Below are 25,402 nucleotides of genomic sequence, written 5' to 3' on the forward strand. Positions count from 1 at the left end.
CAGGGATTTACCAAAACATTCCTTATCATCTGCGGCTTAGATTCCTTTCTTCTCCTGCTTGATTTTCCTCACTTGCATTTTAAAAAACCCACAAACAAACAAAAACAACACAAAAACACACTCCCAAATGAACACCAGCGCTGAGGCAAAAAATGCTGCTGGATGAAGTCTGGGAAGTGGAAACAATGCTATGACCAGAAGGGTTATAGGGGAGGATTTCCAGCCAGAGCTCCTCCTTCAGGTGCCCTCAAAAGGTAAAATGTGCCAGTCAGAAAAGGTCAATATATCAAACCAAAGTCTCCAATCACCTTGCAGGCCTTGACTGACCAGGAGGTAAGGAGAGAATTAGGAACTGCAGCCTTTGAGAAGTCACCAAACAAATGCATAATATTTTAAGTAATTGCAAATATTAAAAATGTAAAACATTGATTCAATAGGAATAAGAATTTTCCCTAGAATTTTGCACCAAAACTAATTATATGTGAGACTTTCTTTGAAAATCATTCTATCAATTCTCCAAGCACTCCAGCAGGTTTGTTACCAGCCACCTCTAAATCTTTCAGTCACTTCTGCAGTTCTCTGGGCACCACAGCATTATTTAATCTTGTGCAGTAAATCATGGGGAGGAAAGTGGTTTGTAAACTGGCAGGCAAAGATATCCCATAGCTCACCCACACCTCTACTTTCTTTTGATGGTTTTTGCAATCCTGAAACTGAGGAAAACAGGTCAGACCTCACCAGGGGCTGCAGCTTCCTCAGGATGGGCAGAGGAGGAGCAGTTGAGGGGCAGTTCTGATCTCTGCTCTCTGGGACAGGGACAGCACCCAGGGAACGGCTGGAGCTGTGCCAGGGGAGGTTTGGGTTGGAGATCAGGGAAAGGCTCTTCCCCAGAGGGTGCTGGGCACTGCCCAGGCTCCCCAGGGAATGGGCACGGCCCCGAGGCTGCCAGAGCTCCAGGAGTGTTTGGACAGCACTGCCAGGGTGTTGTTGGGATTGTTGGGGTGTCCGTGCAGGGCCAGGGGAGGGACTGGGTGATCCTGTGAGTCCCTTCTAGCTCAGGATACTCCATGATTCCATGAATTGTCTTGTTCTTTCCAACCCAAACCATTCTGTGATTCTATTGGGAAGTTCAGGACTTTTGTAGCAGAATAAAGAGCTCACCATTTATATGGAAAAAGGCATATGTTTGTGGGCCCCAGGATGACAGCCCAGCTCCTATCAGCCACCGAGGAACATGAGCTCTTATCACCATGGTGACAGCTGAGAGATGGATTCACCATGAAGCATTTGCAATCCTACTTGTGCATTAAGTATAATAACAAAAAGTATAATAAATTGCCTCACCACCCAAACTAACAAGCATCCTTATCATCCCCACCCTAATTCTTCACATTTCCCTTCCCTGTAGCTACTCCAGCCCTTCTAATGCAGTTAGTCACACCTTGATCGAGGCTTTATTGCTCTGTACCTTCCCCACTAAGCAGCCTCCAAATGTAGCTTCTAAATCACCTCAAGGCTGACTTGTAGGACACCAGTGTGACACTGCTGCAATTAATTTGTGGGTTTGAGCAGATTTTCAGTGTGAGAAGAAAAGGTGACGTGATGCATAGGAAAAATGAGAGGGATCACAAGATGAAAACCTTAGGCTGGAAGACGGGGTGACTTGGGAGTGTGTGACTGCCACAGATTTATTCTTCTCTCTTAGGGAGATGCTTTGATCTCTCAGCTCTCCCTTCATCCCTTCAGCTCAGCAGAGCTCCCTGAGTGCAGCTCTGTGGATGCAAAGGGTCTCTCCCTGGGGAGCAGAGACCTCTCCCTGTGCTCATGCCACACTTGGCACACTGAGATTCCAGCCTCAGAAGGGCACTCCAGGAACAAGGGACACACAAACCAAACCACTAAAAAAAATCCTCGCTGACCTCAGCCACGGTAGTTCTCCCTCATAGCAACAAACATATTTTATACCCCCAGGAAAGAGCCCAGAATTTTTTATTACAGCTAATTAAGAGCAGAGTCTCACACTTTCTACAACACAACTATCTACTAATTGTCTAAAGTGTCTGCTTTCTATGACACAATCAAGCTTCAGAGGATGTTTTGAGTTTCTTCCTTTCTTTTCTGAACCACACAAGTTTTTTTCAGCAGCAGCAGTGAATAGCAGGTGCATGGCAGCCAACTCACTCCTGGGGATGTGTTTTAGTTACCAGCCCAGCACCAGCAACTGCCTGAAGCTGCCTTTGTTGCTCATGTGGCAACTTATTTCATTAGGCTTTGCCATTCTTGGGAGTGAGCTTGGATCTGAGCCACGGGAGCTGACACTGGGGTGGGATACAGAACTCGAGTTTGTAAATCTCACAAGAACAGCCTTGTAAACAAAACCTGTACTACAAAGACATCTTCACATTGTAGATAAAGCCAGAAATCTGGACTTTGCTGGCTGCAGAAAGCAGAGACTGCCTTCCCACTGGCAGGAATTTCATTTAATATAACTTTGGCATACGGTGCGGTGGGGATAGATACCTAAAACTGCTTCCAAACTGCAAGTAATGAGCCAGTCTCGAAGCTGGATAGATTAGCAGGAGCTGAGGACAAACTACCTGTGTGAGAATAGGGGATTGTAGCTATTCTGCTTCATGGGAAGAAATAGGAAATTGGAGCAGCATTAGGAAAGTCAGAGCTATGAACATTTGTGTATCCAAACTGAGGGACCAAGGAGAGGCCCTGTGTGTTCCTGCAGAGGAAAAGGTGCAAATAATATTCCAAATACGCAAATCAAGGATCAAGAAAAGCAATATTCACTGCAATTTCTGTGCAGAAAGTCTGTGCACACATAGAGACCAGGACATGGCAACCACATAGTTTTGGGAAACACAGCTTTGGAAAACCCTCAGTTATAAATCCCAGCCAGCAGCAGTGCCATGCACCTGAAGGAATAATATTTTAGCCCTGACACGTGCATCAACAATGATAATAAACAGGACAGCTTGTACTTTGGCTCCTGTTGGATGCTCTGCTGCAGGGCATCATTCACTGGTTACAGGGTGGGGGGAAAGAGGACTGCTGAGCAAGGGCAGGTTCTGTGAGAGGAGAAATGAACCATGAAGAGATCATCTGGGAATAAACCACTGGAACTATCACATTTCTGAAGTCTCTTTGTTGGCTCAGTGTATTTTTGATAACGGGCTAAAAGTTCCTGGTAACCTCAATGGAAAAAAATCACCTTTATTTGTTGCCTTTAATTGTTCCCTTTAGCCAGGCAGTGCATTGTTCCTGCAGAGATTCCCATGTTAATCTGTGCCTTTGGGCTTTCCCTTTAATTTTGCAGCAATTTTCCCTGCATTGCCCCAGCAAATATCACAGCTGGCCTTCCATGCTGTGCTGCTCCCCACCCCTTCTGCTTTTTCATACTTTGACAGACCAGGTGATTTCTGTGCCCACAACCTCTCACACCTGCATGTGCCCTGAACTGTCTTTCAGTGCACTGGAACACTTTTCACTCTCTTCAGCTGTGGACCGGAGCATAGATCCACTCTAAATATTCATCTAAAAGTGGATTTTCCCCCTAAGGTGCAGCTGGGAAGGACTGAAACCATGAAGAAACGATTTCAATTGAATTTGATACTATTTGATACTTCCCCCAGCTGTCCAACAGAAGGTCGGGAAAACCACGGAGAAGCACAAAAATCTATTTTTTTAACAAACCCGAGGTGTCCTTAAATGCTCAGAGCACAGGAGAGTGGAAAAAAAAAAGTGTTGAAACCTCACACAGAGGAGGCGGAGAGCAGGAACTCTGCATGCATCTCATGAATGTTCTACTTTCCCCCTTTGAATACAGAGATCAGCCTTGGCCAGAGCGTTAAAGCCTTGCCATGAAGGGCCATTCTTTGCTGTTACTTCAGGCTAAAACAAAAGACACTTCAGGAGATACAATCGTTGCTGCCCAGTTCCTTTTCCTGGGCTCCTACAATGGGCCCTAGTTCTTTTTTTTTTCTTTTTTTTTTTTTTTTTTCCTTCCACACATCTTTCTCTCTTTTTTTTTTCTTTTTTTTTTTTTGGTGTTTTTTTTTTTTTTTTTGTTTCTGTCCTTTTACTCCTTCTTTCTGCCTCATTGAATCCATTAAGGCCTTTATATGGCCTGCTATTGAGAAATAAATTTTCTTCGGGACCAGTGGCTGAGTCTTAACTGCTGGCGAGCAAGGCTTAACTCCTGAGGGGAGAGCTGGCAAAATGATGGGGAAAAGGTATGAAAAGCCCATCTCTTGAGTCTGGGCTCTTCAAGCACCTTGGATACCTTGCAGTGTCTTTGCTGCTCAAGGGAAAAGAGCAACCTAATCCCAGAAATTTCCCCACTTCTCTCGTGCATTAATATTGACACACTGAGCTCTTTTTCTGGTTGTATTTTCCAGCAGGTCAATATATTCTCTTATTTTAGGTCCATATGGCAGTGATTTTTGCCCAACTGGAAGCTAGAAGGTCTCAAGAGAGGCCTCTGACCTCAAGAGAGGCACTGCTATGAGAGAGGTGCAAAATTAACACAAAATTACCCCCAGTCAGAAATACAAGCACTGTTCAGGCCTGCCCATAGTGTGGTAGATTATTTCAAAGCCACTAAAGCCAAATTCAAGCAGGAACACTGAAATTCACCTCAGAACCAGGACAAAAAAAAACCTTGGAAAGAAAGGAGGAAACCTTCAAAGAGCAAAGTTCTGAAAGTGACATAAATCATTCACAAAATATAAAGAAATATGAGCTGGAAATGTAGGGGGGGTGCAAAAATAATTTGCTATGTCTGAATAAGGAACTTTTCTGGGATGTACAGCGAAACATCCACAAACCATCCCTTGCTCCCCTGCAAATGCAGGTGGAGGAGGGAGCAGAGCTATAAAAACACATTTAAGGGGAGAATTTGTGGAATTCAGTAGGGAGAGGTGACACCCCACTCAGCCAGCCAGAGCCTGAGAGCTCCCATTTTCATTTTAAATGGTTCAAAAAAATTCTGGGGATTTTCCTCAATAGAAAAATGAAAAATAAATTATAACCAAAACTTAACTCCAGTTGCAGCCTTATTTTTATTTGTTTGTTTTAGTAGTGCATAGCATAGAGTTTAATTTGTCAGAATAAACTCCCAACAGCTCAGGTGTCTATTTTATATTAAACTATTCAGTCTTATCAGAACTGCAGCCAGGGACAAGCAGCCCTCAGAAGCACCAAAAAGTGAAAAGAACCAGGGCTCTCTGCCTTTAGTTACACCTGGTTGAAACATGGGTGTGAATTAAGTATATTTTAGTACATTTCCTTGGCCATCTCATTTATTCACATTAAATGGTCCAGTTTTCAGTGACTGTTTCCTGCCCATCGCATTCACAGATTAACAATAATGTCAAAATCCCTTTTCAGCACATTTTTCTGTTACTGTTAACAGGATTCTGTGTCAAAATGTCCTGGCAAACAGGCTGTACCTGTTCTCTTTCATCTCAGGTTTTTTGATAGATATAATTAATAAACACTTCCAAAAATTTCCTGACTCCTCAGTGGCCCTTCACTGCCTTCAGCTCAGCAAATCAAAGTGGTCAGTGGCACCAATCAATGAGTGAGGAACAGTGCAGCATTGCAAAGGACAGCAGCTGTGCAGTTACAGAATTTATTCCAGAGAATCCCAGAACCACTAAGGTTGGAAAAGGCCTCCAAGGTCATTGAGGCCAACCCTTAGCCCTGCTGCCAAACCCACCCCTGTCCCCAGGCTCCACATCCACGTGTCTTTTGAACACCCCCAGGGATGGTGATTAAACCACAGCCTCTTCCTACACCTGATCACCTCTTCAGGGAAGAAATTTTTCCTAATATCCAATATAAACCTCTCCTCCTGCAACTTGAGGATGTTTCCTCTTGTCCTGTCCCTTGTTCCCTGGGAGCAGAGCCTGACCCCACCAGGCTGCACCCTCCTGTCAGATAATTTTAGGGAGCAGCAAGGTCCCCCCTGAGCCTCTTTTTCTCCAGGCTGAACAATCCCAGTTCCCTCATGAAGTTCATCTTAAACCCCTCACACCAATCACAGCTTTAAATGCACTCAACAGCCTTTGCAGGACTCTGGTCTAAGTTTAGCATGTAAAGGTTAAATAAAACTCTTAAACCAGGAAAAATCTGAGAGTCTAAATGGAATCTAACCAATTTTCTTAAATGTAATTTTTAGAACCCTATGGAGAACATTACGGTTTAAGGCAATTGGCACAATCACAGAAAAAAAGAAAAAAATCAATAGCATAAGAGTAAAACAAGAAATTATGCCCTCACTTGCACGTATTCTACCCAAAATCCTGCTTCTTGTGGCAGCTCCTTTGAGAAAAGAAAGTTCTCTGCTTTACTCTGGTGTTTGCAACTTTTCCAGGGGTGTCGTGGTGGAAAGTGAAATACTTAAATGAGTAATGAAGGTGACAAGGAAAATATCAGAGCCCCTCAGCCTTTTATGTGTATATTCAACAACTGCACCACCAAGAAAGCTTGCCAGGTCATTTCAAAGGGTTTACAATGATGAGCTGCAAACTGAACAGTGTCCTTTTTAGAGATGCAGTGGATATCCAGTGATAAATCAGGGGAAAAGTCATAATGGAGAGCCTGTGCAATCTTTAATCTCTTATTTTAGATTTTGACTCACAGAACTATTTAACCAAGAATCTTAGCTCGTGTTTATGTACAGAGAGGAGCTACATCCGTGCTTTTTCTCATGTACTACAGCAAAACCTCCCAGCAGAGCTCTCTGGGCTGTGGTTAGCAGAGCATCTGCAGAGTGGAAAGGGGTAAAAATGACAGACAGAGCCCTATTAATGTCAAAAGCTTGATGAGACAGTGTGCAAGACATTTGCAGAGTTGACTATGATCTGAAAAACCAAGCAGACTTATTTTAGAGCAGCATCCACAGTTTTAGCTGGAACATCCCAGCCTCTTAGTCCTGGGTGTACAACATTCCTGCTCCCACCTCTCACCACCACCCCCTGGATTTATGAGCCTCTGTTCCTGGGGCAGCTTTAAAATATATCAAGTGGAGAGGCAGCTTAAAGTGAACACATTCTAACGTCAGCATGAAGTGGAAGTTCAGGGAACTGAGCACAAAGAGAAGGAAAGGATCAAAATATTCAGAAGTCAGAATCAGATAGAATAATATTCAGTGATTGTGGTATGTAGATTAGTTCCAGAAAATGTTGGAGAATGGATTCCTGTGAGATTTTTCTCTCTTGCAGCTGGTTCTGCACAATGAGAAGGATTTCTCATCACTTATTAACCAGTAACTAGCGGAGAAGTAAAAATCACTGTGCAAGAACTATTTGACTTTAGCTCTGGCAAAAGAATATTTTCATGGTATTAACAAGAACCCATTCAAAAAGACCCAAAATCTATGAGAACTGCTCTCAGTGTTCATACAATCAGTGTGATATTCTAATACTCAATAAAATCCTGGAGGAACAACAATGTTCTTTTAACACTCCTCATCAGAAAATGCTGGCTTGGTGTTGAGTCATAACGTGACAAAACCTGGTCTAGAGTTTGAAACCAGACATTAATATGCTGTGGGTGGGGTAAAATGTTCTACTATCAATAAATTGGAAATTACAGCAAGACTGTGAGGTTTTTAAAATATTTTTGATTCAGCTCTTCCTCATCTACAGCACAGAAAGCTGAAGCACATCAATGCTGATGAGCTCTCATTCTCACTCAAGACATCCAGGCAGGAAAGCTGGATTATTTTTTAACTTGAGTCTAGTAATTTAGATTATTAATACAGAAGTCCTTTCAAATCAGTTTGTGTGCATCAATAATTAGAGACACTCAAATCCATGGTCTGTAGCAACACAGATGATATAAAAAATGGGCTTTGGTCTGGGCAACAGAAATGTAACATGGTAATAAAAATGAAATAATTTATTAACAAAATAAATATTGGAATGAACCTCAATGTAGGGAATAACTGATTAATGACTCATATGGTGAGGGAAATGAAGCATTGGAAGAAGTTGCCCCAAGACATGAGCAGTCTCTGTCCTCGGAGGTTTTTCAGATGCAGCCAAACACCAAGGCAACAGTTCCAAGTTCGGTGCTGAATCTCCTTCAACCAAGAGGCTGCACCAGAGACATTCCAAGGTCCCTCCCAAGCTGTACAATTTCACTAATCCAAGTCCCTGCCAGGGTTTCAAACCAGGAATATCAGACAGGGATGTGTTGATGCACCCAAAAAGGAAGAAAGAGAATGAAAGAAGACTTAAAATGCTTTCCTTAAAATGCTTTCCTATAACTTCGAGTCCAGCAGGCCTCTCCCTTCTAAAGGAGCTGGGCAGAAGTTGCTGCGAGTGAGACACAACTCTGAGCTCAGTGGAATGATTTGTTTGCAAAAAATCTCACGAAAATAAAAAATAAAAAGGAAAATATGAGGTTTGCTGCCTTCAGCAAGTAATTTAGGAAAAATACATTGGCAGCTACTGGTGTTGCTCCCTCAAAGTTTGAAGCATAAGGACATTTAGTTAAATTAATAAAGGGATAATCAAGATCCATAAACAAACTGGTTCCCTTCTACCTGAACATTTCATCAATGAAATAGGAAGATCAAAAAATTGGGAAGACTCAGCAAGCCTATGCACATGATAGAAAAACTCAGGACTGTCATAACCAGCAATCAAAAGTATTTTGGGAGAATCAGATACTGAACCAAGCCTAACGATAGACTGGAACGATAATTTAAATGCTAAAAATTTAACTCTCTTCACTCTTCTAGACAGTCCTTACCTCATCTTTGGGAGCATTTGATCTCAGCTACTGGAAGCACTTCCCTGTGAGATGGAGATCAGACATTACCAAGCAAGTTGCACAACACACACCACATTATGGGAACGTTGCCTTGTCACATTTTCCTCCATCTGATTTTGAGTTTCTCGTTGCAAGACCCCACATTTTGCATACATGCAACATCTAAAATGTGCAAGTTGGCACACGAATATCTTCAGATCTAAGATGGGATAATTCAGGGCAAGAAAAGCTTGAATAATTAAGGACAAGATTGTCTGAAAAGGCACAAATACATTTCACCTGCAAGCTGCCAGAATCACCTGGATTTATTCTGCTATTGCACATCTGTTGGAATGGAAAATGGAAATGCTTTGTGAGAAAGTGATGAATTTCAAGAACAGTAATGGAAAAGTTTGGAACATCCTGTTAACAGTGTAATAAGCACTTCCCCTGGAGTTAAACTTTATATTAGTCTTAATATATTTAATATCCTGAAATATTAAATATTCATGATCTGGGGTAGTGCTGCTTGGAGAATGATGGAGTTATTTTATAACAGCTTTTAAGGCTTGGATTCTTTTTTCGCCATGCATTAGAATGCAGAGTGAAAAAGAGGAGAAGGGTAAACCAACTTCCTGAATATTTCACAAAGCACAAATATGTGGAGAGGAAGCCTCTCCTCACCTTCTCCATTTCACATCTCTATCCCCTGTCCTCTTTCTACTAGCCTGTCTCACAGACACCTCCTTTTGAAAAAGTTCCAAAGGTGATAAAACTTTAAGAAGTTTTTTGCTTTGAATACATGTGGTTTTTTATTGAAATTATTCAATCCAATTAAAGTATATCATAAATTTAACAGACTGTTATATTATTGTAATAAAAAACCTGGAAGTCAATTGTAAATGTTTCCTGGAAATGAGCACATAAAACATTCAGTTTAGTGGGAAGGCTTGTGATTGGATGAGCTTAAATATGAATATTAGAAATGGCATTATATTGGAAATGGAAACTGCAGCCCAGAAATCTGCTGCACCATTTGTATTGCAGAGCATTTAATTCCTTTGTAGCATCCCCAGCACCTGAGTGCTGCCTTTGTTTTGAAGCTGGGAAGTTTGCTGCTCTGGGAAGGCAGTGACAGGGCCCAGATTTCCAGAGATTAGGCTGGAAAAAGTGGCAAGTGGGAGAATATTGGAATTATTAAATTAATAAACAGCAAATTTATGCCCAGGGAAAAAACCTGCAGCACAGGTAGAGAGCTGGAAAAATAAATTATCAATATTAGCTAAGACACATCCTTACTGAGAGAAATGGACCAGCTGGAAAGGCAGATTCATGGATACCACAGTGTCTCCTGAGAAATGTGGGAATTTACCATTCCTCAGGAATTCCTCAGGATTCTGGAAACAGAAGAGCTGCTCATGGCAAACTGGTTTAAATGGTGCAAGTATATGATGAGTCTGCCTCTTACAGAGCCCTGATCTAAATGTTTTAAGCTTGAGACCTACAAAGCTGAATATTGGGTGTTAATTCCATTTTCTTTGCACTTCTGTTGCGAGACTAGAAGTTAATTCTGCTTGTTGAAAAGTTTATCATCCCATTTCACGTGGCCAAGACAGGCTGTTCTCTCCCAGGCTGCTTCTCCTGACCTCATCAGAGACGTGGTTATCAAAATCCCACTGAACTAAAATCAAAGACAATTTATTCCACCTACCTAAAGCTGAGGGTTTAGCTAAGCTGTCAGAAAAAGAAAATTAAAAAAAAGGTCAGACAGGTTAACCACTTTCAAAGCACAAGATCTGTTTCTGGGGAAATGGTATAAACTGAAAGAAGGGAAGAACAATAGAAGAACAATGAAATCCTGGCTGTAAACTCCAGAAATGTAAAGTAAATCCTCTCCAAAATCACTACAGCCCCTTCCTCTGAGCCCAGGACTGCTCCCACTGCTCTTTTTGTGTGTGCACTTGGCCCAGCCTCGTGTGTGTGCACACACCTGCACCACAGAGCTTTTCCCTGCGCCCCTGCAGCTGATTAAACCATGCTAGAATAGATCCCATCCTCAGACATTCCTTCTGATGGAAAAAAATATCAGTTTTGCTCAGTTTCATTTCTTGCCCGCCAGCTGAAGCCCCTCAAACAACTCCCAGGCACTTGTGCACCTCCCTGGAGTGCAGGTCACGGACGTGGGGACATTGATCTTGTCATTCCCTTAGATCACTTCTGCTGCTCCAGATTCCTCTCGTTAGGATTTTTCCTCTCCTGTCCCTCCTCTAAACTATTCATTCTTATCCCCATCCCTAGACAGTCTTTCTCAGCATTTTCCCTGCAGTGACTCGATGAAAGCAGGGCTGCAGAAATCTCTGGGTGTGCGTGCGAACCCCCGAGTGGAGAACGCAGCACCAGATTGACTGGCACAGTTGGCAAACACACCCAGAATCAGCAATTAGCTACAGCCAAAATGTTGATAGTATGAAAGATGTGTACAGTTGACAAAGCTGAAAAATTTCACTCTGGTATTTCCCAAACTTCAAAAAAAAAAATTACATTTCAAATATTTCTTTCGTAAACAGAGGCCACTAAAACAGAAACAAACAAACAAAAAAAAACCCCAACCACAACCCAAACTACGTAAGAAACAACTGAAAATTGAATGTTTCAATGCACCAATTTTTTCCTGGTTTCCTTAATTCCAACATGAGAAACCAGTGCTTATTTTAGATCCCCCCTCCAGATCTGTGGCTCTTTTCCTCTCTCTGTGTAGCTGATTATTCATAGATTCCACTCAGAGCTGTGTCTGATACTACTCCAGGGGCAGCCTCTCCCTCATTCCATGGCTCCCTCTCTCTGCTCCCATTATTGAGGCCATTCACTCAAAAAGTGCTAAATATTTTTATTTTCCCCGTAATTTTTCCCCTCTCTGAGTGCTTTCATTATTTCTGCTCTTGGTGTTCCATCTGTATTTTTAAATTCTCCTTTTATGTGCATCGAAGCTCTCAGCGACTCTTTTGTGGCACTGAGAGTTTTGGCTCCAGTCAGTTTAGGGCAAAATCCTAATTTTGCAGAATTTGTGCACAGAAATCAACACAACCTGGTTTCAGAGCCCAAGGACTGGTTGGTAAAGCTCATTGCTAAATTAACCAAAAATAAAACAAAACCACCCAGCCTCACCTAACAGAATGAGGGGAAGAGCAAATCATGAAACCAAGAGGAACAAAAAAAACCCACAAAGCACAAGCAACTCTTAATTACAATTAGTTTTGCTATTTATACACCACAAATGTAGCTCCTCACAGCAATGCAAAATTCCCCTGCTCTGATGGAAATAAATATTAATGCCAACACAGGTTTGGAGCACATCCACTTAAAAGTGCTGCACCAAATTTCAGCCTCACCTTTCCAGTGGATTTGGTCCCTTTCCAGATGCAAAAATAGCAGATGGTCCAAGCAGCCAGGAGGCACAGGGCGAGCTCCCAGCGCAGGTTCCCAATGTGCTCAATCCCATCCGAAATTGCCAGCACCCTTCGCCTTGCAGGGAGAAAAAAGAGGGGGAAAAGATTATGATATTGAGCTACAACACCACTAGATGTGAAATACTGGGATAAAACTGAATTAATTGCAAAAAAAATTATAATATTGAAGAAAAACAGCATTACCTATGAAATACTGGGATAAAACTGAATTAATTACAAAAGAAGATGATAATATTGAAGGAAAACAGCATTACATATGAAATACTGGGATAAAACTGAATTAATTATATAAAAAAATGATAATATTGAAGGAAAACAGCATTACCTATGAAATACTGAGATAAAACTGAATTAATTACAAAAAAAGGTGATAATGTTGAAGAAAAACAGCATTACATATGAAATACTGGGATAAAACTGAATTAATTATAAAAAAGATGATAATCTTGAAGAAAAACAGCATCACCCATGAAATACTGGGATAAAGTGAATTAATTTGAACCAAGGACTCCTCGTTACTCTCTACTGAAAATGCCCCATGCTAAGGTAGAATGGAAGACAAAAGGAAAAACCACAATATTCTCAGTGGGTTTTGTATCTGGTTACAAATGAACAAATGTTTCACTTTTTCAGGTTGGTGACAAAATTTTAATTTTAAAACAGCTTTTCCTTAAAGCCAAAGAAAAGGAAATAGTTTGAATTAGTTACCAACACAAATGAGCCTAAAATACAACACTTCATTAGCAAATGGTTTTTCCAATTTTATTCCTTTTCCAGAAAAAAAATTCTAACCTTTATTTTTACATGCTAATCTTTATTTTCATGAATTTCCTTCCGTAACTGAAGGTATAACATTAAAACATTTTCAAAACCTCAACCTTTTGAGGCAGCTTAAAGCAACAGATGCACATATTCACATACAAGTTTTTAACACCTGCCATCAACCATCCTGAGCAGAGATTTTTTTGAAATCCATATTCCAAGTTAATATAAATTATCACAACCTCAGAGGCCTTAGACTTGCACTACTCTCCCTTCACATTGGGAGGGAACACAGATTAATTGATTTTCACTGGTTTGAATTGATTATATGATTGATGTGTACATAGGTATACAGATAATTTAATTACAATTTAGGAGAAAGGTTGAGTATTATATTTAAAGCAAAGTAAGCAAACTACAGTTAAATATATAAAATAATTTTTCCTTTTGGATTCTGTTCAGTTATTGTCTGAGGCAATAAATTCAGGGATATAAAGTCTGATCCTGTAATTCCAGACAATAAAATATAATAGTTCAATGATATAGAAAATGTATATGAAAAGATAATATTTATATGAAATATAAACAATAAAAGGTGGGGAGGAATCTGCTCTGGCTCTGCTGCCACCAGCAGCAGGTGAGGATGAAGGGAAATTCCCTCCCTGCCTGTAGGGATGGAGCAGGAGGCTGGAGATGCCAACAGCTGGAGTCAGGGGGGGAAAATGAAAATATTGAACTCTTCCCAGGTTTTCCAGGTGCCTGTACAGATGCTGCAGCACCTGGGCAGGTTTCACACCTCCGAGAGCTGCAGCTGCTGCTCCTGATGGATGCAGCCACTCATAAAATGTGTGTTAAAAACTTCCTCCTTAGCTGGGGAAGGACAGAATTAACTACTAAAGCGCCACATCTCAGGGTTTTTCTCCTTATTTTCCAGTGAATATAAAGGTACGTCTTCCCAGTCAAAATAAAAGGGGGCAGGGAATTAACACAGACTTTTTGAATGTTATCTGCCTAAATGTAAAATTGCTGCGACCTCATCCAGGAATTAGCTTTATTCTTCAAATCTTTATTCTTCAAATCTGCCACCAGATAATTTGGGAGAGAAGTGATCAAGCATGGAACACCTTCAGCTAGCCAAGACCTGCAAAGAGCCTGGAGTTCTGTCATCAAAATGCATCCAAATGCAGAGAGGTGGCTTTTAATGAAGGATCATTTTAATCAAGAAGAGGAAGCACAGATTTGATACCTGCAAACATCACCGAGCCATAATTACACCGAGAGCTGATGAAATGCATCGTTAAAATTCAAGTTCTTCTAAGCTATTGACAGGTGAACATGGAATTTTGCCTAGGATAAAGTCCACTCTCTTTACAAATTCTCATTCAAAACCCAAATGAAATCCTTGAATTCTTAGATCACCTGGAATAGGAATTTATTGCAAGAGAACCAGGACAACGATTGGCATAACATGGTATAAAAGGGAACAAATAATATAGGGCAATAAATAATAAAAGGCCTTTTAGAATAGTACATTTTTCAGATGAAAACTGAGACAAAATATTTACACTTGGGCCACAATAATTGTGAAATGGAAACCTTTTTCATTTAGCTTTGTTTCCACTGTAAAATAATAATGAAAAATTTTCCTTAGGTTTTTATGAAACCAGGTTTCTTTATGGCTATTTGGACTTATTTATGTGCATGTGAACCTAAACATGAGTAAGGTTGCTTTTCCAAAATGGGTGTGCCAGACACTTCAATTCCTACACTGTTCTTCCCTAAGTGCAAAACCCCTTCATAAATAAATGTTATTTCTCTCTCTCTCGTGACTGAAATATTTCACACACCAAAAGATGCCTTTGCCTTAAGAAAATAATTTTTAATGAAGGCTTGAGATGAAGATTTTTAAAAGCAACCAATTCCTGGGAGCAGAAATCAAAGCTCGGTGTTTTCTGGATACTCTGAGAAGTCCCAAAGAGCAGAGACACCTCCTTTATCCACCCAAAACTCTTGGCCTGATACTTTTGTAAAGTGTCATAGGAAGCAAATGGCAAATTAATGGGCTCACCACAATTATCCCTGCGGGTCCCATTTAAAACAGACACGTGGTGCCAATCAACTGGAACTGTCAGCACCACAATGAGGATTTAATTACCCTCGAGTGCTGGAAATTGGTTTGATTTCCTTTGTTCCAGCAGAACAAAGGGTTGGTGTTTCCCTCAGAAAGGGAGCAGCAACAAGTCCAGAACTTATAATTAAACTATAACACACAATGTATGCAAAGGATGGATCCAAGGAGGGGGAAGTCCTGCCCAGAGGCCAGCAGGGATTTCCTCAGCAGGGACAACACAGCTCTCCCTAAAGCCAGACCTAAATTCTGCTGCTGGAACCATCTGAAACAGCAGCTGTGGATGAAGCTTTGAAAGGAGGGAGCAATCAGAGCAAGAAATTCTTCTCACAAAACCTCAGTTCAGCCACATCTACCCCAATTCTTTTCTTATTCAACTGATATAAAAGAAAAAGGGGGAGCATTTTGAAGATATGATTGTCCCCTGCATCTGAGAAGGGAGGTTGATGCCTTCAGGGGTCAGATCACAGCTCTTTGCTCCTCAGCAGTGCAGCTTCTATCCAAAAGCTGCCATGCAAGACCTTGCATAAACCACGGACAACAACAAAAAAAGGTTGTGTAGCTTCCTCTAGGCCTTCCTCCTCTTCTCTCAAGCACCCTGCACTGCCTTGTTCTCCTCAGCTCTTCATGCACAGAATAAAGTAACCAGCAGCAAAATCAGCATTGAACGTGCTCCTCTCTGGTTTGAAGGAGCAAACATTTGAAGAAATGTTCTATAGCAAATCTACAGCTCAGCTGCTTTGCATCACACTTGGGTGAAAAGAAATAACTTTGTCCTTCTGTATATCAAGACTTATTAAAGCTGAGCATCTTTAGAACCCCCTTAAAGTAAATGAGAAATATCTTAACAGACATTTCATTGAAATATCTTGAAACTTTCTCACTAGAATTCCCTGCTGCCACTTCTTTATTTGAAGAAATGAAAAACACCAACGACATTCCTTGATAGATAAAAGCCTGGGAGACCACTGTAGCTGGCAGTACAGCTGCAGGTACCCATCTGAATTATTCCAGACCATAAAAATCAAGCTTGGTACAAGCCAGTTTAAGCAGAGTTTGCTGGCAGCAGCTTAGGACTGTGTGAAACTTTGCTGTGAGAAAGGTTTGTCCTGCACTGAAGACAAAAATCATTAATTACTGTTTCTCATTGAAAACAAAAATTGATGAGAGTTTGAAAATATTTATTGTAGGTATTGGTTTGCTGTCGTAGCTGTTTGAGGGGGGTGATTTTTGTTGTATAAAAATACTCAGCAGTTCAGCCCCTCGAGCTGACCCAGAGCCTGGGAGAGAAGCCAAGGTGGTGGCACTGGAGCTTCTTGAGCAGAATATTAAGGGGAAACAAACTCCTCTGCCATAGGGGCGAGTTTGGAATTAAAGGTTAATCCAAACCAGGGCAAGGTTTTAATTCAGGAGGAGCAAAGTGTTAATTCTAAACAGCAGCTCTTGCTTGTAAGTAGAATATTAAACCCCAAGCAGAGTGGATTTGTGGTGTCTCACTCTGTGCTTGAAGGTTTCACTGCCCCTGGTCACACAAATTTAAATTGGCTAAACGTTATTGGAGATTCTTGCTTTTCTTCCTATGCATAACACAGAATAAAAGTGGTGAAAGTTCCAGGAATCCTAATGAATTAAAGATAAATTTGGGTGGAATAATCGGGCACATCTCCAAAGGGTGGCTGTCAGAAATGCTGAGGTTTGGTCTCAAGGGTCTGTGTGGTTGCACTGAACAAAATCACAACAAAGTTACTACAGTGTAGATTTATTCTGCTTAGAGCAACAAATATTGGAGGCCTGGTTTAAATTTCACTTGAATCTAAATGTAAGTGTGGGTAAAAAATGGAAGGCAAGATATAAAGAAAAAATTCAGCCTATTTTCAGCACACATAAAATAATAAACCCAGGGAGAAATGAGACCTCATACAAGGACCTCCTGCTCCCTACAGGCCAGGGACACCCTGTTGCTGTCCAGGGTCACCTCTGCTGTCCAAATGAAGATCCCTGCACATGCAAGATTTACCCAAAATTTACACAGATAAAATCCCACTGGGAGATGATTTCAACAAGTATTAGATCCTTACTGAAAATGGGGTTAATTTGTTTGAGAAAGTACTAAAATACCTTCCCATTTGGTGCCTCAGTACAACTGAGAGGAAGAAGGGCCCCTCCCTTGTTGGAATTTCTGGAGAGGGGAATGTTGTGAGATAACTGAAAAGCAGCCTTTCCACCCAAGTTTGAATGCAAACATTCTGAAAGCTTACACACTATTTCTTGGCCATGGGAACACTGGATTTTCCTGGGAAAGAGGCTCTTTATTAAAGTGTTCCAGTGTGAGGAGCTGGAGCAGGCTCTTGGATAGAAAGAGGATTAACAGCTGCCAACACATCGTGGAAAGGAATGTCCTGGGGTACTTCTTGCGTCATTTCACGATTTGGGAAGCTGAAGAACAGCTTCCATCTATTTGGGGAAGCTCCCTTCATGTTCCCACTTTGGTTTGGAGCAGTTTCCAAGACACTTTGCTTTAAAAAACCCAACACCAAACACCATCCAAACAAGGAGCCCTCCTGAGCTCCCTTTTCCCTGGGGATGTGCCCAGCCAGGGGCAAAGTTCCCTTTTACTCTGCCCTCAGAGAACTCTGTGGGGATGAAAGGACAACAAAACGATGCCACTGAGCAGTGCCACTGTAGAGTGGCCTTTGTTATTTTATATTTTGGTGCATTTTATCCCTGCAGCTTTCAAACCCAGTCCATCTTTCCCTTGTGAACCTCGTCACTGAGGTCCCCTTTGAAAAGCAAAACACACCTGAGTGCCAGTGCTGCAGAGATTTCCCATCAGCTTAGGAGAAAAGGATTGATATCTTTTAGACATCCTCTATTTCTGTGCAAAAGTGAGTTTGTTTCCATCTAAAGACATTTCCTAAACTCACATCTTTCTTCCTCTCCTTGAGCTTTATGCAATTAATATTCTTTAATTTACTGGTGTATTTCCAACCCAAGTGTGTTCAAGTATCCTGTGCAAATAGACAGTTTCTGACTTAGAAACTCCACAGATACTACTGAATTCTGAAAATTGTAGGATTCCAATTCCATGCACCAGAATCCTCTGTGAATGCTTGAAGTGCCAGGAACTTTCCCATGCCAAAATACCTGTCAGGAAAGGCAAACATTTCCCTGTGGCTGTCTAATCTGAGCTAATTACTGTCTAATTTGGGAGAGGCAGATCCACGCACCCACATATGCATTTCCAACTCCAAGGTGGAAAAGAAACAGCTGAGAAGGAACAAGTTGTTTTGGAAGAACCAGAGTACACAAGATATTAAAGATTTGAGATGTTCTCCACTGCCTTATCTACTCATATGATAACTTTTGAAAATGATACTGATAAACTTTAAAAAATCTATGCTGAATGCTAAATATAAAACTGTGAAACCAAAAGGCTGGCAGCTTACCTTGTGAAATTCTCGGGATTTTTAACTAAAGATATCCATATCTTTACCATTTCCAGGTAAAAAGGAAAATTATCCTTCAATAAAATGAACCTAAAAAGAGTGTTGTTAATTTTCCAGTCAGTTCATGACTGCATTTCTCACTTGTGCTGGTTTGCAAGATTTCTCTGGTGTGGTTTTTTATCTTTTGACACAGAAAATGGAAAGAATGGTGCAATATTGTCTTAGAGAACAGGTATAGAACATTCTATGTACTGGAAATATCAAAGCTGGCAAACATTTTCCAGTTGTAACACTTAAACATCCTCTTCTCCACATTACAGGACTGTATTTTAAAAGATAACTGGCAAATTAGAGATTTTTTGAGCTTCATTGCATAAACAAAAATTAATATGTAAAAGATCACATACCTCTGATGAGGGACTTGAACAAAATTGTGTGGGAGACCTCTCCTTTTTCCAGGAAGAGAACACCTATTTGAGCAGTGATAACCTTTCTGATTTTTAGCCCCAGAGTATCACAGAAACATAGAATGGTTTGGGCTGGAAGGGACCTTAAAAATCACCAAGTTCCACCCCCTGCCATGGGCAGGGACACTCCCACTGTCCCAAGCTGCTGCCAGCCCCATCCAGCCTGGCCTTGGGCACTGCCAGGGATCCAGGGGCAGCCAGAGCTGCTCTGGGCACCCTGTGCCAGGGCCTGCCCACCCTCACAGGGAAGGATTTCTTCCCAGTACCCCATCTATCCCTGCCCTCTGGCAGTGGGAACCCATTCCCCCTTATCCTCTCACTCCAGGCCCTTATAAAAAGCCTCTCTCCATCCTTCTTGTTGGCCCCTTCAGGTCCTGGAAGGCCAAAATTCAGTCACCTCAAAGCTTCTCCTCTCCAGGCTGAACAATCCCAGCTCTCCCAGCCTTTCCTCCCAGCAGAGCTGCTCCATCCCTCTGCTCATCCTGGAGCCTCCTCTGGACTCTCCAGCAGCTCCAGGTGCTCCCTGTGCTGGCCCCAGAGCCGGACACTGCTCCTGTACTGCCCAGAGCACACACTGAGTGAACATCAGAATTTAGCAGCACGTGACTCAGGCTGGATACTAAATTGGTTCTGACCTCACTTCCATCCAAATTCTACAATCTGGGATTGGTAGGAGAGGAGGAGAGAAGCAGAGAGACACTGGCTGCTGCTGTACCCTGCTTTGTCTTGCTGCCCTGAGGAGCTCAGTGATGTGAGGATGACATGGGCAAGAGTGGCACGGAGACACGTGAACCACACAGAGGGCAGGTATCTGACAGAGAGGATGCCTTATAAAGAAACTATTCCTTTCAGACTTTCTTTTCCCCCCTCTAGAGGCTGATACTTGGGAAACTAAAGATGGGCTGGTTGTGCCAGGGGTTTTCCCGGTGCAGCAGTGTGGTAATCACTGAAACACCTCCAGAACAAGCATGGCTACAGCTGTAAAGTTAAGCAAAGGCAATCTCCCAGTGGATTTGTTGCAGATTTAGCCCCTGAAAGTGTTTAAAATCAGGAGAGGGTCTGGATGCCAAACTCTCCCTGCAAGTCAACGTGAGCTGACACTTTGGCTTTTCTGGAAGTTGTATATCCAGAACAAGAGGTACAGGCTCTGTGCAGTGTCCAAACCTCTCTTTTTAAGGTTTCATGTCAACTCTGAAACAGGAAATAGAGCACAACCACAGGTTTGTGAAAGAGCTACAAATTACCCTTGACAGATATTGCCTGATACCCACTTGTACTCTCCAACCATCAGTGCTCAGGGATTAGAAAGATGTAGTTCAGCTTTTAGAGCTAATCTGTGGGTTACAGATTGAGAGAAATTTGTTGGAAATCCTTTAAAGTGTAAGACTTCATTTCTGGAAATCCACTTAATTCCATACTTGGCTTATTTCTCAAAGCAGCAGACAGACAATTCCTGGTGGCCACATTAGCAAGAATCCCTCAGCTCCAGCGTTATTCTGAAACATTTACCTCTTCCAGCAGATCCAGTGGGACCTACACATACCACAGTGAACCATTCCTAGCTGAGCCACATTTGCTACTCTTCAGACTGGCTCCTCCTTCTTAAATTCCTGCTAGGGTTGAATGTTGTTCCTTTCATCACCCATTTCTCCACACATCCAATTAAAAAGTAGAATTAGGCTTTCTTCTGCAGATTTTTCTCTAAAATTTCTAGTACAGCTTGCAAAAAAAGACACACATTTCTTGTGCCAACCCCTGTCTCATTACTTAGCTTACTGTCCTGAGAAGGACTTGGTTATTTGAATGTATGCATATATTGTTCTTTTCATTTTTACTCGTGTGTCTGTGTCTCTGTCACATGGAGACAGTGGGGGCCAAGCACAGAACATCCCATTCCTATAACCATTCCTGACCTATTTCCTTACCCCTCTTTCACTGAAGTCATGGCACGTTCTCCTTCAGCAAGCCCAAGGGTTTAATCCTGTTCAATCGCTTTTTGTGCAGTTCCACTCACCTCTGCTCTACAGTCTCTTTTCTCAATACATCCAACGACTCCTTCAGGCTTTTTTTTTGTAATTTCCCCTCTTCTGCTCTCTGAAGAAGTCATCCAGTGACAAAAATCTCCCTTTTTATTCACCTTAAGTGGTATAAATTAGCTCAGCACACAGCACCAGCTGTGAACTGAAAGCACCCAGAAGAAATACGAGTCAAGCTGTTGCCTCTCAGAATTTCTGTGGAGCTTTTTAGACAACCTGTGCAGTTGTACTGAGCTTTTCTCTCTTAATTAAATGTCCATCAAATGAGAACTACAGAGCACAAAATATTGAGAATTACTGCATGTTCTTGTAAAATAGAGGTTTTGGCTCCAAACTCATGTAACAAATGAATGGTGATAAGCTCTTATCTCTTCCTCACAGAGCAGGCTAAAAGAAAACCATTACCTGACCAGCAAAAAAAAATTTAAAAATTGAAAAAAATCCCTCAACACATTTCTTATACTCACTGACCCTGGACTTGAGTCTTCATAAAATATCACTCTGCTCTAGCACTTGCAAATTTTGCAGTATTGTTAATTAAATGCAGATAAATTCTACTGACTCATTTTTTTTATTTATGAAGTAAAACCTATGGACATCAGATAGGAGATAATTAAAGAAGAGCTGTTGAAGGGATTTGGGGGAGAGATCAGTTATTTCCTTTGCACCCTGAGGACAGCTATGCCCACATTGCTGTTCCCAGGCCTGCACTGACTGATTGGAAATGTTCTGTAGCCTTTCCAGGAACTGCAGTGCAACATTTAATGAGTTTCCTCTGGAAGTCCTCCTGACACTGCAAAGCAATTTTGCTGCCTTATAAGAATATAGTAGAAAACAGTGAAATAATGAAAAAGAAAAAAATTAATTCAATTTAAAATCCCAAGCAACCACCCTTTCTGTTAATGCCCTGAATCTACAAAGCCATACTTGGGAAATACTCTTAAAAAAGTGTCTAAACATTTGATTTTTCTTATGATGATACTTTTTCAAGAGCCAAAAATAGACAGAGGCTTGATGAATTGCATGGAAATAAGTCTTTTACACAGCATCCATGCTGAGATAGCCAAAAACCAGAGGAATGTGATTCCTGCTTGACAATGTTTTCAGTTACTTGTGCATCTCTAAAATGCCTCTCACCAAAGCCCTTCACATTCCCAATTCCAAGACAGGGAATAAAAGCAATGGGCTCATTCTTGGACAGTTGGAAATAACAATCTATTATTTACAAGGCCACTTGGATATTTAAGAGGTTCCAGAGGCATTGAAAAATATGCCTTGGAAGAGCTTCATGTGATTTGTTCACACATCCGGCCTTGCACATCCCATTCTTGTGGTCAGCCAGTAAAGAAAATAATTCCTGGAGTGGGCAACTTTGTCAAGCATGGATGTGACTTTTCAGCTTGTGCTAGGCAGGACCTCTCACACAGGGGAGCTGCTGCAGGGGACTAATTGGTTTCAGGCAGCAAATAGCACCAGAAATATCTTATTTTCAGTTTTCTAGAAGATTTAAAAGTTTGTGTAGATACTGTAGGAGGTTGTACATGATAATTAGGGGAAAAAGGGGATGAGGTGGTTTTATACTTGCATAAAACCAGGTCTAGCTGAAGGGAGGCCTTTCAGTAGAGGGGTTTTGTTCATAAATAAAAAAATTAAAACCAAAAAGCTTCACACAACAAACCCAGAAAATCAACAGCTCATGAGAAAGCAATGAAACCCCTGGCAAAGGCAGAAGAAACACCCCTGGTTCTTTTGGCTCGTGCTGCTCCTGGCTGATTTGGCCAAGCCCATCCTGGCACAACTGAGGTTTTGCTGTTTTAGACTTTTCATTTTATATTAATTTTACCCCTTCAAGAAAAATGTGCTTTTCTTCTATAATTCTTTCCCTATAATGGCAAAACTGGCATCTAGAGATGTGCACATCTGTAAACACACATTCCTGTGTTACCCACAACCCTGGAAATGCCCCTATTTACAAATAAATAAGATTTCCCATTTTGCAGCAAAACTGGAGATCTAAGCCAGCAGCTTCTAAAGATCAGAGTTTAAGCACCTCACTCAGCTTCTGAGCGTGTTTACCTACTATGAATAGTTATAATAGCGTTCTAGAACTTTGACAATTATGCAGTTAAGGGATATTTTAAGTGGCTCACATATGAGCTTTGCTACAAAAATTTAGTTTTTGGTTCTGATGCCACTGCAAGCCAAAGCTTGACCATATTCTAACACAGGAATCAACCAAATGCTACAAATTCCCAAAGTAGTAGAAAGTCAGGAGAATTTGCAAACTTGAAGGTCATTTTTTCATTGTCCATAGCGAAAGTGTTATGTACAACAGGAAATGTAAAAATCAAAAACCATGGAAGTTCATCCACCTGGCTTAGGGTTCAGCCCTCAATACAGGAGAAACTGGCAGCATTTTGACACCAATCTCATTTGCTTTTTTCAGCTGAAGTCAGGCAAAGTCAGTGATCTTGAGGCAAACCCAGATGGAGAGCTCACGTGGCTCCAAACAAAAAGCAATTTTCACACGGCCCCTTACGAACTGGGCAGAAAGAGGAGGGTCTGGCACAGCTCAGTGTCCTACAAGACACCCACAAAGGGCTGGTTTGGAGTGGTGCTGAGTCCCCTGGGTACTGAGCACAGCAGGACCAGACTCAGCTCGCCCCTGACTTCTCACTGTGCTGGGGATTAACCACAATGTGACTCCTGCACTCATTTGTAGCCTGAATGAAACAGGAAAAACCTCTTTTTTGACTTTGCAAGGAAAGGGTTTGTGCCTTTTCCTTTTTGCTGAGAACAGCCCCTTTTCTTTTGCCCAGACAAAACCGATGTTTTTTCTCACTAGGCTCTACTTGGAAACGCTAAGGATGTGTCACCCCCTCCAGAGAGTGACAGGCCAACAACCAGACCTCCTTTAACAGAGGACTAAGTTGTTGCTCCACAGCCAATAAAAAACTATTGAGGTGGAATCAGCCACAAAACCGTGGGTCCTCTTTCTGTCCAGCTCCCTTCCCAGGCACTGGAAACCTCAAATTCCTGCCCGTGGTGACAGACTGGAGCAGCAGCCAAAGGAGCACACAAGGCATGGCTGAGCCCCCACACCTGCCAGGCAATTCCCTCTCCTAGGAAAGCAGAACAGTGATGGAGCAGAGCATCTCCCCCTCCTGTTCTGATTCCTACAAATACACCCTCACCTACAGCCACAGTTCTCTTTAATGTCCTGCTTAAATTTATCAGTAATTATCAACACCACAGCTACCACTATGTTTGAAATTTGGGCACTAAATTTCTATGTGCCACACCTTGAAACTATGATTATTACTTTTTATTAGAAAATCCATACGTAAACTCTACAATTGGAGTGAGGGAAATGCCTTAAAGGGAGAAAACAGGTCGGTCTCTGAATGCTGGCACCACCATGAGGGGAAAGTGGAGGTTCAGACTCTGGCCTGTCCTTTGGAACACAGCAGCAGAGAGTTTGAGGAATAAAAAGTGAACTTATACCAGTTTAGCTGCTTATCTTAGGAACTGTACCCACAGAGTGTGGAACTTGTCGAGGCTGTGGTTTGCAAGGTCTTTTTGAGTAAAGCAAGAAACGTTTTAATCCCTTAATTTTGATCAGTTGCCAGTGGTTAGTCTCCTCACCCAAATGAAGTCTTAAAACAATAACAGGGATAGATATTTCCAAGCAGGAGAAGAAGAAAAGAATGTTCAAACTCCCAGACTTTGCCTGCTGCTCCTCCAGCAGGATCAGACCATTTTCGCTGTGTAGCTACAGGTAGGTGGTTATCAATCACAGCCTCACAAAAATATTTAAAGTTCTGAAGTTTAATGAGTTCTTTGGCATGTACCAAGAGGAAAACAGCATCTAAGACCTGCTGCAGGTTTTCTCTCTGAATCCTTTTTTTATTTGTTTTAACAAATAATCAGTCCATGCAAGGTAAAAACTAAACCCTCACACACCCTTTGTGTGACACAGCTATCAAAGCAGGCAGAGAATGATGAATTATCAGAAGTGAGGCTATACCTGCTCAGAGAACAAGGGAACAGCATCCTCTGGGCACACCTGAGGAAGGGGAACTGGGAAAGCTTCATGGCACTGTCAGGTATCCTCTGCCACCTCTGCCCATGGGTGAGTCCCTGCCTGACTCAAGCCACAGCTTTAGGAGTCACCAAGGCCACAGAAGCACCAAAAGCTACAAACATTTCAGCAGAAAGGCTGAAGTTTTTGTTTGCAGTCCTCAAGCCAGCTGAGGATTTGGATTTAATTCCCGTCACGAGTAAATAAAGGCTGAGCCTTACAGCACAGTTGGTGGAAAATTAT

General features: G+C 41.7%; 1 protein-coding gene across 22 annotated transcripts in view; it reads right to left on the bottom strand.

Annotated features, from left to right (window-relative positions):
* Positions 1–25,402, bottom strand: part of SLC6A11 (solute carrier family 6 member 11) — a 98,349-nt gene that overhangs the window by 50,636 nt on the left and 22,311 nt on the right. For all 22 annotated transcript variants that reach the window (XM_069027939.1, XM_069027937.1, XM_069027932.1 and 19 more), the window contains one exon: positions 12,162–12,294. In XM_069027939.1, the coding sequence (XP_068884040.1) occupies positions 12,162–12,294 (133 nt within the window). The remainder of the gene's footprint in view (positions 1–12,161; positions 12,295–25,402) is intronic.

Source organism: Aphelocoma coerulescens, chromosome 12 (assembly GCF_041296385.1).
Source record: "Aphelocoma coerulescens isolate FSJ_1873_10779 chromosome 12, UR_Acoe_1.0, whole genome shotgun sequence".
NCBI classification, from domain to species: domain Eukaryota; kingdom Metazoa; phylum Chordata; class Aves; order Passeriformes; family Corvidae; genus Aphelocoma; species Aphelocoma coerulescens.